Source organism: Coturnix japonica, chromosome 2 (genome assembly GCF_001577835.2).
Source record: "Coturnix japonica isolate 7356 chromosome 2, Coturnix japonica 2.1, whole genome shotgun sequence".
Taxonomy (NCBI): Eukaryota; Metazoa; Chordata; class Aves; order Galliformes; family Phasianidae; genus Coturnix; species Coturnix japonica.
In genome coordinates, this window is record NC_029517.1 from 97,234,409 (window position 1) to 97,252,053 (window position 17,645).

Here is a 17,645-nt window from a genome sequence, read left to right on the forward strand (position 1 = left end):
TGGTGGATTTATTTTCCCCCATAAATCTGTTTAGACAAGTGTAGCAAGGCCCCGGTTGCATGACACAATGGTCATAACTGATTGCCTGTGCTCTGCAGAAGCATGGCCAGATGAAGAATCAGCCATGTGCTCAACAATTATGAATAAACTCTGAATGTAGCGCCGCACAAGGGAGCTCATAGACTTGCTACTATATCAGAGGGGCATCTGATTGTTGTGCAGATGTGTTAGACACAGAACTATTGTGTACGCAGCTGAATTAGGTTATTGTAATGGGGGACTTCTCCTCTTGCTTCACTTTTAGAATACGGCTATTGCATCACTGTCCAACCAATACAGACAAAGACCATTCAGTGATGCATCTATTTATTTCCTATTTGCTTGTTGAACTAAATGTTTTCATGCTTTCTTTCCAGTTCCAAATTGCTGCAAGGAATAGCTCAAGCCAGCAAACAGGGAAAGTGTTTGGATGCTCAAAGTAAGTACTGTTTCTTTGTATGTGTTTGTTACTGTGCTTGTGATTGATAAGATGTTCAAGAATTTGCACTTGATTTGTGTTTTTAATGCAGTAGCTAAGTAGGTTTGGTACCAATAGTTAGTAGTATTCTTTTGCAGTGTATTTAACCGTGTAATTAAAAGATTCAAGTCATTAAGAGTTATTCATTCATGCAACAGAAATGATGGAAGCTAGACTAGCTGCCACAAACATTTTGGAAGCAGCTTGTCTTTTTGGCTGGTGTCGGAAGGAGATGATGGTAGAAGGGATGAAAGGGGAAAACTACTATTATTACTGAGAACACTGAGGAAATCATATTCTTATTTTTATTTGCTGTTGGTTTTTTTTTTAATATTAATACTTCTGTACATTATTAGTGCTTCCTTTAACTTGAAATGGAAAAGCACACCAAATGCTGCTGCACAGGGTTAGTAACTTACACCAGATGGAATCTGTAAAGTGCTGTCTTTTTTTAAATTCCCAAATATTTGAGTTAAATGGCATCCCATCCCAGCTGGATGCTGCCTCAAACTCTGCAGCCTCCAACTTGATTTCTCTGAAATCCTCTCACTGAGTCACCAGCGAAGAGAGAAGGGATGAATGTTACAGGGAAATGCAAGGCCCACAAGGTGGCAATGTTTAGAAAGGATGCACCTCCAGCAGATCTGTGCTTCTTCTAGCTGTCACTTTCTCTCTTTCTATCCTTACCATGCATCTCTGCTTCTACACAAGAAATGATAACTGTTGTCAAAATGCAGTGCAGGATGCTCAGTAATACAACTCCTTTTGGAATAAATGGGCCACTGGCACTGCACACTGTGTTGTGGTGGGTGCTATGTATGCATTTTCTCTTGGCATCATTAATGGTTTGTGGTACAGGGTGGGAGTGTGTGGTTATTCATAGCTAGTGCTGAAAATACGTATAACATTGAAACGATCCTGAGGCTGTATAATGAAGCACTTTCATTTTAAAATAGATCACCTGTTTTCTGGTAGTGCTTGGAAAGCTGATAAAAGCCTAACTTTGGATGGGGGTAGGAGACGCTGCACTTTGTGGTGGTACTTTTGCTCATGCTTTTAGTTAAGTTGAAAGTAAGAGGTTTGTGCCTGAGCTATTTTAAAGCCTCATTTCACAGTGAAACTAGGGATTTGCTCCAAGTTATTTAGTGCCCAGGAAAATGTATTGTGGACATGCTCCTTCCCATGTGGCAGGTGGAAGTGTGATGGGGCAGTGCCCTGTACTCATCCGTGGCAAATTTCATCTAGTTGTTCTACTCATGCAGGGATAAGGGATGCTGCTGAAGTACTGCATCATTACTGTTGTTATATTGCATTCTCACAAGTATTTTGGAGCTACTGGAAAATTGAAGAGAACGATGAGCACTGAGATATGATGTAGTTGGTCATATAAATGTTCATTTGGTGGTCACATACTATCTGTGTAATTAGGAACTTATCTGAAACACACGGTTTTCCTGGAATCAGTAACCCTACTCTTGAAGCAGCAGAGGGCTCTCTGGTGTATTCTCCATGCATTGCTGCTCACTGTGTAACCCTTTCTCTCCAAATCTTTTAGTCCTTATGGCCTACTATATCAAAATGAAAATCTGCTTTCCAGCCTTTAATACTAGACATTTGTTATATTGCTAGAGAGTTAGCTGAGCTTAGAACTGCAGAAAGTAAATCCATGTAACGTACTGCTACATGCTAGTTGTCACTCAGAAAACCTTCCAATCATGTTCTGGTGCTTTTGAGGCTGGCAAAGGAGCATTCTTTATGCTGGAATTAAGTTACATGGAGAATAATGTAAGGAATGAATGCTGGAGCATCCAAGAATTTTATAGTTCTCACATGAGTTCAGAAATGTTGTGGTAAGATTGAGGATAGGAGAAAAGAAAGCAAATTTTAGTTATGTATAAACACACACGTATGTTGAGCTACTGATTTGTGATTTGTTCAGGGAGGGACCTTTTCTCATTCCTCCCCTGTGCAGAAACAAATACTGCCTGGTCCTTCATGCAAATGCTGCACTGAGTTACATAAACTGGGAAAAATAAAGGCACATTCCCTCTCACTTCATTCTCCCTACATGCCAGCACCAGCACTGGTGTAAAATAAATGCTGCTTCTAGATAAGTGAGCTCTGTTTCCCGCTCGGTGGGAACCTTGCTTGTTTCCCCAGACTGGTCCCCTTAATTCCTACCACAGAAGACCTGACTTCCCTAAGGGCTGCTTTGAACTTTCAGCCAAAAGAATTCAGATGTATGAAATATTTGAACTTCTGGGCTGAGCGGACAGCTTTGAAAGCCTTTTCATCCTGTGGAAACAATGTCAGGTCCCCCAAAATGCAGTGGAGGACATCTGTTTGGGAGTCAGTTCAGTATAGGATGCAGCTGCTTTATGTGTTGTTTTGATCCATCATGAGAAAACGGGAGACCTAAATTCTGAACCTAACGGAGAAAAGTTAACTTAAATGGAATGTTTGTGTATGGCTTTGTATGCACCAGTGCTTGTTCCCTTTTTAACTTAGGAATTGGTTAGCTTGAATAGCCATTTATGGTATTGTCTGGAAATATTATGAACTTTGGGGTGATATTTATTTTTTCAGCATCCCGTACCAAAAATTATCCCACAGGAGCTCAGCAAAGCGGTGATTCATCAGGAACGTAACTTAGCTTTTCAAAAAGATAATGTGTGGGTTTGTTAGAACTTAATAATGAGATCTTTTTAAATGCAGGAGCTGACAACAGCACTGACATAAATTCACAATAACACAGAGGCTTATGGTTGGAGTTCTTATTAAATAGGAAACTCATTATCTACTGTAATGAGGATATTACGCTGTTTTCATGCCACTGTTACCTTTTGTGCTCAGAATGGTACAGAAGCCTCCTTTTTCATTTATACACAACAGGACTGTTCAGAGGTTATAGAATGCTGCTACTTTGTATCACGGCTGTCAATATAATGACAATATACAACAGAAATAAAAGAATTATACCTATGTTTGTGGGGTTGTTGTTGTTGCTGCCTTCTGTGTTTTGTCTGTCAGTGATGGTTCACTTAGAAATTGGAGAATAATTGATAAAGAACAACTCGTGTATGACTCAGCTTTTATTCTAACAGCAAACCATTATTATCATTGTTATTTTTGTAGGACCTTCATAGAAAGCAAAAACACGAAACCTCGTCAGATGTGTCAAATATGAGGTATTTGTAGTGCATCCAGATGCTGTAAAATAGCTGTTTCATTTTTTCAGAGCAGTGTCTGGATTTTATAAACATAGTCTTGCAAATGCGAGTAGAACCTCTGCTGGCTCTGTGCAGTCATCCTGCATCTGCTGACAGACTGGTTCAGTTTAAGGCAACAGAGGACCTGCTTCTAAAACCTGCAGGCTATTGCAGATGCGGTGGGAGGTGTGAAGCCGAGTGCTGTGGCTGTGTTCCTGCCTGTATCACATTCTGTGTGAAGTGCATGTGTGCTGTGATGTGGTGGGTGACATGTGGCCTCTCTGATGCTATGACTGAAGTAGGAACCTGAGCAGCAGGTGCTGGGGTGTTCAAGTTTCAGCATTTCCTAGTATTTCTTTACAGTCAGTTTGGATGGAAACTTAGGCTTTATTCATTTGTTTCTTAGACTCTGATATCAATAAGTTCCCCCACGATCTCCGGCTTCCAGAAAATCACCCTCTATGAGGAGTCACAGTAAAGCACGAGCTGCCAGCAATGCACAGCATGTTCATGAGGTCAGGTGGATGCAAGGCGTCTTTAATTCTAGGAGTTATCCTTAGGTTAAAAACTTTGTTTATAATAATGTCACCTTCAGCCTTGCTGGAGACTTGGTTAGTCAGAAGTAGGGTGTGGGGTGGCTGCTGCTGTGTGCTTTACTGCTATGTTACAAGGTGGTAAAATTAGGGGTTTTCAGTTTCCTAGGACCTAGTAATTTTCTGCCGTCGTTGTGTTTCCTCTGCTATTAACTGAGAGCTTACACCGAAGCCCAGTTTTTGTGATTGTCAGTATCTTCTCATGCATTTGTTCCTGCTTCAGAATGATGCAGGAGCAAAAGGGAGGCCTGTGGAGGCAGGAGCCTACACAAGGGCCAAGTGCTGCAGCCTCCGAAACCTCAGCTGGAGACCTGCCACCACCACCCATATAGCTCTGTTAGATATCTGCTGTGAGCAATTAGGCTGGCTGAGCATCACAGTGCCAGTGTGGGGAGTGCCAGTCTGAGTTTTCTGTGCATAAATATCTACAGTACGAGGAAAGCAGTGGTGCCCTCAAGCTGAGCTTTATGAAGTGGCTTCCATCAGCTTCATCCTCTTACATGAGGTCTGGATTTGGCTCATCGCTAATGACCTGAGCGGGCTGCATGGGATAAACATACTGTGAACAGTACTGTAGAAAATACTGTTACATTACATTGGACATTTTAAAAACGATAATGGGTTCCCACCTTGTGTCTTTACAGAAGAACACTATTGATTGCATTCAAGTGTTTTCAGACTTGATCTGATTTCATAACTCAAATCTGTTTTGTCTAATATAAGCGGCTTCATGTAATCACTCTTCTAAATCGAAAGCTTATGTTTGACAAGTGGGTCACTGGTTAATGGAAGCCAGTCAATCCAGCTGTTTATCTTTTCACTAAGATCGTGCACTTTCTGTATGCTCTTGTCTGTTCAAAATGGAGATGTGTACATTTCTAATGGCATTCCCTCTATTTTTTAATAGGAACCCGAGATTTATTTTGTTTCATCTGTCCCCTACATTCAAATAAATGAGTCATAGAGGTATTTCAGCTGGTATCACATTTGATCCACAAATATGTATCACTGGTTGTGGTATTATTCATCTGATTCTATAAAAGAAAGCGCACCGTGGCACAGAAGCTCACAAACATTATTTTAACCTCCCAGGCCCCAGTATTTTGCATGTGCCTGTGGACAGATCCACCTTCCACTACAGCAGCCCAATAGTAGCTTTCTTCTGACTTGCTTTGCCTCTCAGCAAATGGACGAGGACTTGGTTTTTTTGCTAGTTCTGAATTTCAGACTTCCAGAAAGTGCTGTGTCTAAATAAAGCACTTGCAGCATCAGGCTACTAACGGCCTCAAAGTATTCATGGAAACTTGGTCTGATATGCCAAGTTCCAAAAATCCACTTAGGAAATGTCTGTCTGTGAGATAAGTCTCCTGGCACAGTTTGCAGATCTTTGTTGTTTTGTTTTCTTGGTTTGTTTCTATTCAGAGCATTAGCGTAAGTGTAAAGTTATGGTTAAAATTATCTGTGAATTTTTTTTCCTCTTTTAACGGCAATCTTATTGATAAAGGCTGAGTAAACAGTAAGGTGCTAACAAACATTTACTGTCAAAAAGAATGATCTATCTTTTGTTTGTATCTGAGGAAACTGTCACTCGTTCGAGGTTAGTAAGACACTTGTGTAAGGGAGCAATAACATTGTGTTTAGAAGACTGACTTCTTGCTCCCAAAGAAGCAACACTCCTCATTGCCTCTGAGAGCTGGTGATTGCAAATAAACCCTTGCAACCTGGTGTTTGGGAGCTGCCCCTAAGGGTTCCAGCTGTGATGCATTCAGAGGTGATGTCTCACCTACAGTGAGGAGCTGCAAAGGTGATGGAGTCATAAATATGGGTGTCGTGGCTTAAGGTGGCTGCGTGTGAATGTGCATGCAGCTTAGCTCTTACTTCTGTAGCACATTCTTCTCGGCCTGTAGATGAAATGGGGCGTTATTAGCTAATGATAGAGTGTTAGCTGGACAATAGGCAAGCTGGGGGCTTTGTCTGAGGGAAGGAAACCGGTGTGACCCAGGTTCTCTGCAGGTGGCTGATGAAGGAAAGTGGAAACTGCCAGAGTGCTACAAAGGGTGATGCTTGACAAAGGAAGGGGGGGAAAGAATGGGAGAAGGAACAATGGGAAACCCCAGATGGGGAAGAAATCTCGAGATGAAAGGAGGAGCTACTCATCTCATTATAGCAATGGGGAAAAGGGGTGGGTTTGCTTCGCTGCAGAGCCAGTTGGAAAGGGCAAACAGCTAAAAGGACACATGGACCAGAAAGCAGACCCTGAAAGAAGGGACTGTGAACCAGCACCTGCCATAAGGGCAAGGCTGGGGAAATTTGTGAAGACAAGTGATGGTGTTTTGAGGAAGCTGGTTGTAGCATCAGGGTTCGTTTCTGTACTGTACTTAAAATGAGGAAAGCTGGCAGAAACTAGACTTTGTAAAATGCTATAAATGTAAGAGATAAAAAGTAGTTATTGAGGGAAGGGTGAAATGCAAACAAAACCAAAAACAACATAGCTCTTTTTATGTAATTTCTTGGCATTTTCTAATTTGGTGGGCACTTAATACGTGCTCTGTAAGAGAACGTTTTGTAGCATGCAGTAAGAACATGAGTAAACCTTGTATTCTGTGATAAGTCACTGGGTTCTTGGGTTCCGCTGTTGCCGAATGGTCACACGCTACTGGATGGTTTGGCAGTATGGTTTTGATCCGAAACATGCATGAATGTACTCTGTATTTCTTTCCCATTACCTAAAGTATGTAATAATGTTTATGTTGGCATTTTGCAGGGTGTGGGAGGACAGACACCTAATTAACCTTTTCCTGGGGTGAAGTAACCCCTTCAGATATTGGTTTGTAATGGTTCTGCCCTTTTAGTTGTCTGGTTGAAGCGTTTTTGATCCAGTAATATGTGTCAAAAAACTTGATGAACCCTCTGCTGGAACCATTGCTTTCTTGTGCCAGGCTTCTCTCTTCCTCTTTAGCAGCAGTGTCTTGGACAGCTTGGTAAACTTTGGCAAATATAGTTTTCCTTTTGATGGCTATAATCCTCTGCAAGCTTCATACATTCAGTAACTCTAATGCTGGTACTGGACAAAGGGCACTGCTGTAAGTAGGTCTTGATTGACAGTCATTGTAAAGCTTTTAAACTTCTACTTATGTTATATAGAGATACTGGACATTCACGTGAGGCATTTAGTTACTTGGGAAACACGCACAAATCAAGTAACTGTCAACTTCAAATCTCTTGCTACACAATATGAGCAGAGAATCACTTTTCATTATTAGCTATTGTTGAATTCATGGTGGATAATATCAGTGCCAGGTTGAGTTTTCAGCAGTGTAGTATAACAGTGCTCAAAATCATCACCTACCAATAAGGTATCGCTGTAGTGCAGGACCTCAGGCATGTATCAGGTTTTCATGCTAGAAACTTGTATCCTTGTCAGACAGCATTGCAAAGCATTTGTCCTCCCTTCTGTCCCAACGTTGCTTTTATGAAACATGTCATTAGACTGTAGTGTCTTTAAAGGACATTGCTACTATATTCTGTGTTGAGCTTAAGAATGACCGTCAGAGAGTTAGATTTTCCATTTCTGTATGGTGTTCTTTTTATTTCACCTTTCTGTTCTTCCAGCCACTTATCTTGAATTCCAGGAGAGCCAAGAAGATTCCTTGACAGCTGAAAACACTTGCAAAAAAAAAAAAGTATGCTAGATTCCTCTTCTACTCTCTTATATTTCTGAAGCCTTCAGTTCTTTTACCAGTCATAATTTGATGGAGTGTTTTTACCTAGTATACAAATGTCTGAAGTTCTGATCGCTTTATGTATTAACAAGTTATACCTTGTGGGAACTTCGGTATTCAAAATCCTTCATGACTGAAACTCGAATCTTGCGTTCATTTCATTAAGGTTTTGTCATTCTCTGAAAAAGATTGGTAACTCATTACCTGAGCAGTTCCAGTGCTGTTGGTTTGATTCTTCATAGTTAATATTGTAACATCTGAACTGTGTCAAAACAGGTTAAGAAAACGAGTTAAGGTTGCCCTATAAATGGAGCTTGCTACTGCAATCCTAGCTCTAGCTAGGATTACTCCATAGTATTTCTATGTAAATGGACATGCACAAGGAGTGAGTCAGGCCCTTCTCTTTATTCTTTTTAATCAGTATTAAAGGCAGGGTAAGGCGGAGGAGTTGTTTCTTCAAGCATTTATTGATCACAGCTGACGTTTATAGATTTTCAAATGAAGTGACTCCCCAAAATGTGCCTGAAAGCTTGTGATAAGCCACTACACGTTAAACATAGACTAAAGAATTCAATTATTGATTTGGTCTGGAGTAAAGGGAAGTAGGAATTTCTCCTCTTTGTAACTGTCATTCACTGAATGTTTCCTGCTGTCACTGCCTTTTGTTATGTAGGAAGTGTCGGGTAAAAAATGTTTCACATTCAGTGTGAACTACTAGTGTTTTAAACGTGGAAAGCTTTGATGTATATTGAAGAATGCTTTTTTTTTTTTCCTAACTAGGAGTTGTTTTTCTATAAAGCAGACAGATTTAGCTAAACCCTGCAAGTGCTGAGTTTAGCAAGTGTCCATTAAGCCTATTTATGAATTCCAATCTAACTACAGGAATAACACTACAGTATATGATTTGATTCACAGTATCTGTTCTGTTCAACAGTGATAAAACCCTATTTCTGTGAACAGAAACAACAAAAGAAAATACCAGGTTGTTTTGGTTTTTTTTTAGATGGTTTTTGAATCTTGGAATAATCCTTTGATTTCTGTTTGCTCTCTACAGCATCTACAAAAGGTAGCTAGCTGCTACCTTTCTAAAGGAAAATGCCCACAGGCTGTGGCTCTTCAAGACTACCCTCTTTAGTGAGGAATTCATACACTAATGGCCAGATTAGATTTGCAGCTTATGGCTAAATTTTCAGGAATGCTTTGCTGACAAAGACCTGAACTTTTCTCTCACTCTTCCTCCCAGGCACAGAACACTTTAAAATGTGAAATATGACCTCTGAAATATAAATATGTCCGTATATTTAAAAATAGGCTTGAATTACCTCATAGGGATGTGGTCCATGCACATTGTCTAATTGGGACAGCCCTCTCTTTCTTTCTCTTTCTGTCTCTCTCCAGGGAAGGCATAATCAAGACTTTGCTTAAAGTGGCAACAGTGTGATCCCCAAGGGTGGGAAGCTCATTCTTTATCTACAGGATGTCTGGAGTGATAAGTAGCTGTTTTAATAAAATTCATGCAATGTTTCTTTGTCCTGCCAAGCAGTTATTGTTTGCTCTTTGGTATGGTTAATTTAAATGCAGCGTGCCCTGAAACATACAGCATCAAATAGAGTAGTGGGATGGGAGAGTTGGTTTGGTGCCATATATACAATGAAAACCGTTCAGTTCTGGCTTAAAATTGTCATTTTAAGTGATTTTACGTCACAGTGGGAGCTTTCCTTTGGACTAATCAGTGAGGCCATTGGGTGATATGTCAGTGAAACAGGAAATGTGAGCTCTTCTGCACGGACCAGGTTAGCCTGAAACATATCGTACGCCACATCACATCTGATATGCGTTCCCTGTGTTAGTTAACACTGCTGTTGTTAATTCCCCTATGGATGTTTCTGTGTAATTGTTATCATTACAGGTTGAAACCATGCACTAATTTAGGCTGGCACAAACCAGTGCTCCCTGACAGGTGTGCAGTTGCAGATATCGCATCTCCGCTTCCATTAGATAATATGCAAATTGGGATTTCCTAAGGCTTCTATTTTTATTTTGCTAATGAAACTATTATTCAAGGTGTGTACTATCAGATATTAGGCTGATTCTGTCACAGCACACTCATGATTTTATCCATTTTACTGAAAATATATCTACTGGGAATGAACTGCATCTGTGTACCTTGATGAACAGGGGCTTCCTTTATCAGGATGTGTCCAAGCCTTCAGGCTAAGTTTTCCTGCTCTTTCCAACCTTTTTCTACTTTACTTTATTCACTTATTTTCAAATCTGAACACTGTTGGCCAGATCCTTTGTGTACGACCTGTTCCTGATGAACACACACACTTGAATGCTAAAAATAACGTTGATTTTGCTTTAGCAGGGTGTAAACCCTTTGTTTTGCAGAGATCTGTTAATCTTTATTCTGATAATTTAGGAGTATGGGGAATGATAGTTGGATTAGAAAAGTAAACTACGTTGGTTGGGGTTGCTGCTTGCTGAAAGGCTTTGCTACCTTCCAAGTGTTAGCCTGGAGTTTTCTCATTCTTTCCTAGTGAAAAAACTGCCCTTGTGACGGAAGTGTTCATGAAACTCCTCTGAGAAGGGAAGCATGTTGGCCAAAATAATCATACTGAGTGGTGTTTGCTGTGGTTTGAAGCTGTAGCTGAGGAGTATTCTGTAGCAGTGCAAGGAGTAACATCACACAGGGACTCCTTTGCTAATTGGAGCAAGAACAGAAGATGCCAGAGATGAGGGATGCTCATTGGCATTCTTTTCGATCTCTCCTCCATTTCCTTCTACCACAGAAAGAAGTTATGCGAGCAGTGGGGAATTTCTGCAATCATTAATTGTAATTTGCAATTTGGCTATGTCATATAAAGCTCACTACAGCTGTTTTTTTTAATCTTCTGACAAATATATTAGCTGAAGCCTCTGGTGTGGCCATCCACTCTGTTTTCAGAGGCTGTGCATTGGTCACTTCTTATCAGTGGTAAAATACTCATAATTTATTTCCGCATCAGCTAGATAGTGCAAAATTTTAGCTTGAGCACACCTGAGGCCTTTCAGCCCCTGCTGTTTGGGCAGGAACTGGAAATGAAAGCTCTGAAGAGAGAGGAGCAAGCAGAATTTTGGAGAACAGTGCTCAGGGCTGTTGGATTTCTGCTCTTCCCATTTTACTGAAGTATTGAAACACATGTACTGATGTAGGGTGATGCTTCTTCCTGTCTGTGGTTCATTTGAGGCTCTCTGGTGAAACTGTGGGGTCTCTTTGCAGCCAAACTCAGGTAGGAGATGGGGAAATACAGATGAATGTGGTACTGGGAAGGCAGAACATTTCTGTCCTTAGAGAGCTTTGGGATTTGGCTGGGGAAAGCCACACATGCCCTGAGCTCATGGTGGCAGTGGCAATCCTTTTCTGAGCAGGAGGGTGGGCTGGGTGACCTCCATATGTCCCTTCCCACCACTGCTGCTGTTCTTGATGCTTGAAGATCTGTTGCATCAAGCTTTGTCATCACCACTGTGCGTAAATTGGTTTCTTGGCTCTTCTTGATTTGCTCAGTTGACTTGCCAGATGTGAGCACTAGATTTCAGTTCCTTCAGTTTATCACAAATACATATATATATGTGTGTATGTATATATATATTTTAAACAAATGCTACTCTGACCTTTAGATCTTTGAGCTGCATTTCTGCTCCAATGCCCACTGCATCTGTGTGGCCAGCAAGGATGCAGTCACCTCGTAATAGTGGCAGGTCCCTGTTTCTCATTGTGTGTTACTGGAGCTCTGTCTCAAATCTGCGCTCAGATTGATGAAAACAGAAAGACAGTGTGGTGGCTTCCTGCACATAAAGATAAGTGCTGCATTGACAGGCCACACAATGCTTGGAAATGGAGGTGTAAACAGAAGGAATGCCATGCATGCCAGGTCAGTGCTGTACCCTGTGCTCCCCAGGCTCTGTGAGATTAACCAAAGCAGCATGTGTTGTCTGAGGCCCTGCAACAAGCAGCTTCTGCCTGTGCCTGGCTCACTGTCTTCACTGAGGCAGTATGCGTTCTTTGTGCTTAAATCCTAATGCAAAGGCAATGAGGGGTCTAAAGGGAAGGTGCCGTGCTGTCCTCACCTGCATTTCTCTGCTGTAGCTCTGCCAGTACATGTTTGAAATGGTTTGGGGAGGCTTCAATAAAGAAGCTTCTGTTCTATGTGAGTGGTGAAGAAGTGTAAAAATATTTTTACAAATGAGGGCAACAGTGTTTTATAGCTGGCTGCCTGGCAGAGCAGGTAGGGTTATGTCTGGCAGCTGAAGGCCCGCTATAGATTATTTTTATGTTCAGTGTAGCATTTCTGGCTTTTCCCTGCTCATCAGTGTTACTAAGGCATTTACTGGCCCTCCCTGCAAGATATATTTTGTTGCTTGTTTTTAAACAGACTCAAAGGAAACTTTCTGCAGCAGGTTTACTGTTGCCAGATGAATTGAGTATTTTTCAATACAGCATGTCATCTGCAAAGGGCAGGAGGTTGGTTACTGGAAACATCGTGTTTTTTTCTTTTTGGAGTATTGGAAAACCTGGCAGAGGCAATAAATAACACCTCCAGCCTCAGTGTTTAGAGGACTGTGGCAAATGGGCTGGTTGATGCGACTTCTGATAGATTGCTCTGGGCGTGTGTTACTGTGTGATGCTGATTTAAGCCCATGTCAGTTTTCAACTGAGCGTTGTGCAGTCAGTGTGGAGGCATTGACTGCACTGGTGGTTTCTCTGTGAATCTAAAATCTATATTGTGAACATAACCGTGTAAGCTCAGCTTTCAGCAATGTCATTTAGCCTGAAAGGTTAGGTAAGGTTTCAGGGGAGACTCAGGTTAGTTGTTAGGAATAAATCCTTTTCAGAAAGAGGTGTTCACAGAGTGTGTGGATCACAGAATTGTAGGGGTTGGAAGGGACCTCTAGAGATCATCGAGTCCAACCCCCCTGCCAAAGCAGGCTCCCTACACCACGTCACACAGGTAGGCATCCAGGCAGGTCTTAAATATCTCCAGAGAAGGAGACTCCACCACCTCCCTGGGCAACCTGTTCCAGTGAGTGAATGTGGTACTGAGGGATGTATTAATCTAATCAGACTGATCTGAAAGTGTTGTTCTTTCACATCCAGCAGCCTCGAGGCTGCAGGGATCTGTGTAGACGTTGTGCCCCATAGATGCCCTCACAGTTTTCAGGGCAGGGGAGATGAGCTGTGATCAGTTTGTCAGTAGTATGGTGGAGCTGTGATCAGTTTGTCAGTAGTATGGTGGAGGTGTGAGTGAGTTCTGCTCTGTGACTGTGGCCTGTGGGGAAGCTCAGGACGCCAAGGCCCAGGCCTGCCTCATGAAGAGGTGGCTGTCCCTTCTCTCTTCGGCTTCAGACGTCAGAGGGCATCGCAGGCTGAGGAAGGAAGTGTGGAGATGGCGAATGCCTGCTGCATGCAGGAGGGGCAGGGCTGGGGTGTGAGGTAACCGTGTGGTGGGCGATAACCCCGCAGCGTTACCGCCACCTGGGCACTAGTGCTGTGGTGCTGTGGGGGAGGCGCGGAGTCGGCGTGTTGCCATGGCGCGGGGCGGTCATGTGGCCGGGCTGACGCGCGGGGCGGGGCTGGCGGTGCGAGACGGCGGCGGCAGCAGCGGCACCTTCAGCCCAGGCCTGCAGCAGCAGCAGCTACAGCAGCAACAGCAGCAGCGCGGGGAGGCGCGGAGCCGCGGGAGCGCCAATGCCCGGACCGACCCAAGCCCTGTCCCCAAATGGCGAGAACAATAACGACATCATCCAGGACAACGGCACCACCATCATCCCCTTCAGGAAGCACACGGTGCGGGGGGAGCGCTCCTACAGGTACCGCTGGCGGGCGGCGGCCGGGCGTGAAGGCGGGGGGGGCTCAGCCCCCCCAATACACACACATAGAGACAGAGGCGGCAAGGCATTGTGCGGGAGGAGGAGGGGGGTGTCCTCGGCCGGGGCGGGAGGAAAAAAATAAAAAATGATAATTAAAATGTATTTTAAAAAATAATAATTTAATAATTAAAAAAAAAAAAAAATGAGGAGGAGGAAGAAAAAATCCCGCCCGCCCGCCGTTCTTAGAGCAGCCCCCGCCCCGCAACGCCGGGCGCGGCCCCCGGCCCAGCCCCGCTGCGAGGGCTGCGGGCCGAACGAAGGCTTTGTGCAGCCCCGCGCCCGCTGGCATTGTTCAGTGCGGGGCTCGGAGCCGGGTACGGCCGCTCGGATGCTGACAGCGAGCTGAGCCTCCGCGGGGAACACGCCCCTGGGGCAGGAAATGGGGCTGCGGCCCCGGGGTGGGCTGCGACGGGTCGCGGCGAAGCTTCTCCGAGCGGAATCGCCACGGTGTGCGGCTCCGTTGGGCGCTGCCAGCCGCAGGAGGGCTCGGTGCTGGCGCGTTGCCGTGGGGCGGGAGGGATACCGGGCTGCACCGTGGAGCTAAGCCGTACCGTGCCGCCCCCGAGCCTCGTCCTGCCTCTAGCGCAGCCCCGGAGCGCTGCGTGATGTCGGTGTTGTTTGCTTTTGTGATCGGCTTTATCTGCTCGCAGAAAAAAAAAATGGAGCCTTCACTTCCTATCCCTAAATGACTGCTCGGCAGCGAGTGGTTCTATGCTTGAGGAAAGCTGCGTTTTCACTGCGCTGCTGAGGAGAAATATGAGGTGGACACGTGATAATTCATTCCAAGCCAACCTTCGGTTATTGTAGTGCGAACCCCAGGTGCTGCAGATTGCTTGCAATCTGCAATTGTCTCACTGCTTGCTTGCAGAAAGCTCCTCTGGAAAACCTCTCCTGAATGGAGCACTCCATTATCCTTTTGCAGCACATAAATACAGTCTCCAGCAGCCATCAACAAGTCGGTTTGCTGGTCCTAATGTCTGCTTCACCCTGCACTCAGCTGTATCTAGGAAAGGCGTTTTGTGAGGCTGTTGTGTTGAGCACACGATGACGGAAATAATTGCATCAATTGCCCAATTTTGCAGAAAGCATGAATTTTCTCAGCATCTGAATGAAAGGCGAATTCTTCCCAGTGCAAGGCGCGTTGTAGGGCTTTGCATCCTTCTGTCTGCCTATGGGGATATGAGAATGCAGGGCAGGTGATGCTGGTGTTGCATTCTACATTGTGGGAGTAAGCAATCCAGTTAGAATTCTTTTAGAAATGAACCTTTAATGCACAAATGGATTCCCCAACGGAGTTGTTCCTATTTAGGCTCCTTGTGGAAACCCACCCTGCCCTTCACAGAATCACAGCATTGTAGGGCTTGGAAGGGACCTCTAGAGATCATCGAGTCCAACCCCCCTGCCAAAGCAGGTTCCCTACACCACGTCACACAGGTAGGCGTCCAGGAGGGTCTTGAATATCTCCAGAGAAGGAGACTCCACCACCTCCCTGGGCAGCCTGTTCCAGTGCTCCGTCACCCTCACTGTAAAGAAGTTCTTGTGCACATTCATGCGGAACTTCCTATGCTGTATTTTCATCCCATTACCTGTCTCCACGCACTACTGAAAAGAGACCAGCCTCACCACTATGGTTCCCACACCTCAGGTATTTATAAACGTGGATCAAATCCTCTCTCAGCCTTCTTTTCTCAAGGCTAAATAGACCCAGTTCCCTAAGTCTCTCCTCACAGGGGAGATGCTCCGGGCCCTTCACCATCTTAGTGGCCCTCTGCTGGACTCTTTCCAAGAGATCCCTGTCTTTTTTGTACTGGGGAGCCCAGAACTGGACACAATATTCCAGATGAGACCTCACCAGGTCAGAGTAGAGGGGGAGGATCACCTCCTTTGACCTGCTGGACACGCTCTTTTTAATACACCCCAGTATGCCATTGGCTTTTTTGGCTACAAGGGCACACTGCTGGCTCATGGTCAATCTGTCATCCACCAGGACTCCCAGGTCCCTCTCAGCAGAGCTCCTCTCCAGCAGGTCTTCCCCCAGCCTGTACTGGTGATGTGAGAGGGGTTCCCTGGTGTGTTACCACCGGGCTGAGAGTGCAGCAAGGAACCGAACCCACACCACGAGTCTCACCCGTGTGAAGCCACAAATAGTCCTCCCCAGCCTTCCAAAGCACATATTATATTTTGCAGACTGGGACATACAGGCCCAAGGTGTTAAATTTCTCATCCACGCTCCCTTAGCTGGTAAATGGAAACCAGTTGCTTTGGTATAAAATGCAACTGGGGGGAGATGTTGCCTTTTGCAGTAAATGATTAAGTCAGTAAGGAAATAATAATAAGTAAATAAATAATAAGAGTAAATCTGTATTTCTCTGCCCATGTGCTCCTTCTGTCCCAAAGGAAGGATCTGTGTGTGTTCCAGATCAGGAGACTGACTTTACAATGTGGTTGAAAACGAGGTGTTGTTTTGTTGGCTTGAAATAGATTCAGACTTGTTTTGGAGAACGGCATTAAATTTAAGTCTAGTTTCTTTTCTGTGTTCAAAGAAGACTGAGGAAATTCAATGAGTAACCAAGTCAACAGCTGGGTGGAGATATGTTCTCATGTAAGCATGTCTGCAGTGCTTCTTGGCTGATTAGGAGCACTCTGTATGGCTGATCAGCTCACCATGTGATTCCATTGAAGTGAGAAAAAAGACAGTTTGTATTGATAATGTTAGTAGCTCGAGGTCCAGACTTGTTGAGATCTTGTGGAGTCTGGGTAAATGCAGAGAGCTGTCGTTGTCCTCTGAAACTGTCAATGCTCCTGGTGTAAATCACAGAATGACCCGGGTTGGAAGGGACCTCAAGGATCATGTAGTTCCAACCCCCCTGCCTGGCAGGGCCACCAAACATACACATTTACTAGATCAGGTTGCCCAGGGCCCCGTCCAACCTGGTTTTGAACACCTCCAAGGACGGGGCATCCACAACCTCCCTGGGCAGCCTGTTCCAGGGAATGCTGGAAATGCTGCTAACCACATTAGTAACCTGGCGTGTTATTTCCAGGGGTGTTTGCTCTGGGCCTAACTGCTGCTATTTCCTGTCATAAGTTCCATCCTAGGTTGGATGGAACTGGAAGCAGGAGAAAGGCCAAGTGTTTGCAAGTGACCACACCCAGCGAATGTGGCCTCTGCTTCTCTAACAACTGCGTTTGTGATAAGCCCTTGCCTTGGAAGCACCCAGAGAGCAGCACAGTGCTCACTGCTCCCTGGGAGAAGCGGGGACCCTGCAGAAAGTCGTCATGTTTCAGCTCGGGCCCTTTTCTTTCACTTTCGTAAAGCTGGCTTCCTGCCTCTACTGCGGCTGCTCATCCGTAATCTTGTTTTGTGATTAGGGAGCGCTCTGCCCAGAGAGAACTGTGCTGGTCAGGCTCGGCTCTCAAAAAGCAGGGGGGGGGAAACTGCCTCATACGGATTGGGAATTGCCTGCAAGCCCACATTGGTGAGGGTGGCTCTGCTCAGTGCTGTTTGGGGGTTTGAAGCATGTTCCGTGGCAGACAACCCAATTTGTGCAAGGGAATGAGGTGCTTTCAGGCAGAACCATCTCCACAGCGTGCACCTAGGTGCTCTCACCAAGGAGGATCACAGAATGGTTTGGGTTAGAAGGGACCTCAGAGCTCATCTGGTCCCAACCCCTAGCAGTGGGCAGGGCTGCCA

At 44.6% G+C, this 17,645-nt stretch overlaps 1 protein-coding gene across 2 annotated transcripts in view; it reads left to right on the top strand.

Annotated features, from left to right (window-relative positions):
- The window catches only part of MAPRE2 (microtubule associated protein RP/EB family member 2), an 85,994-nt gene that overhangs the window by 21,040 nt on the left and 47,309 nt on the right, over window positions 1-17,645 (top strand). Inside the window, exon 2 of one of the 2 annotated variants that reach the window (XM_015855514.2) lies at window positions 417-478. Coding sequence is in view for 1 of the 2 variants with exons in the window: in XM_015855513.2 (XP_015710999.1) it covers window positions 13,770-13,891 (122 nt within the window). In the remaining variant the exon portion in view is untranslated. Of the gene's footprint in view, window positions 1-416; window positions 479-13,685; window positions 13,892-17,645 lie in introns of those variants that run through there. The other variant, XM_015855513.2, reaches the window with a different exon arrangement.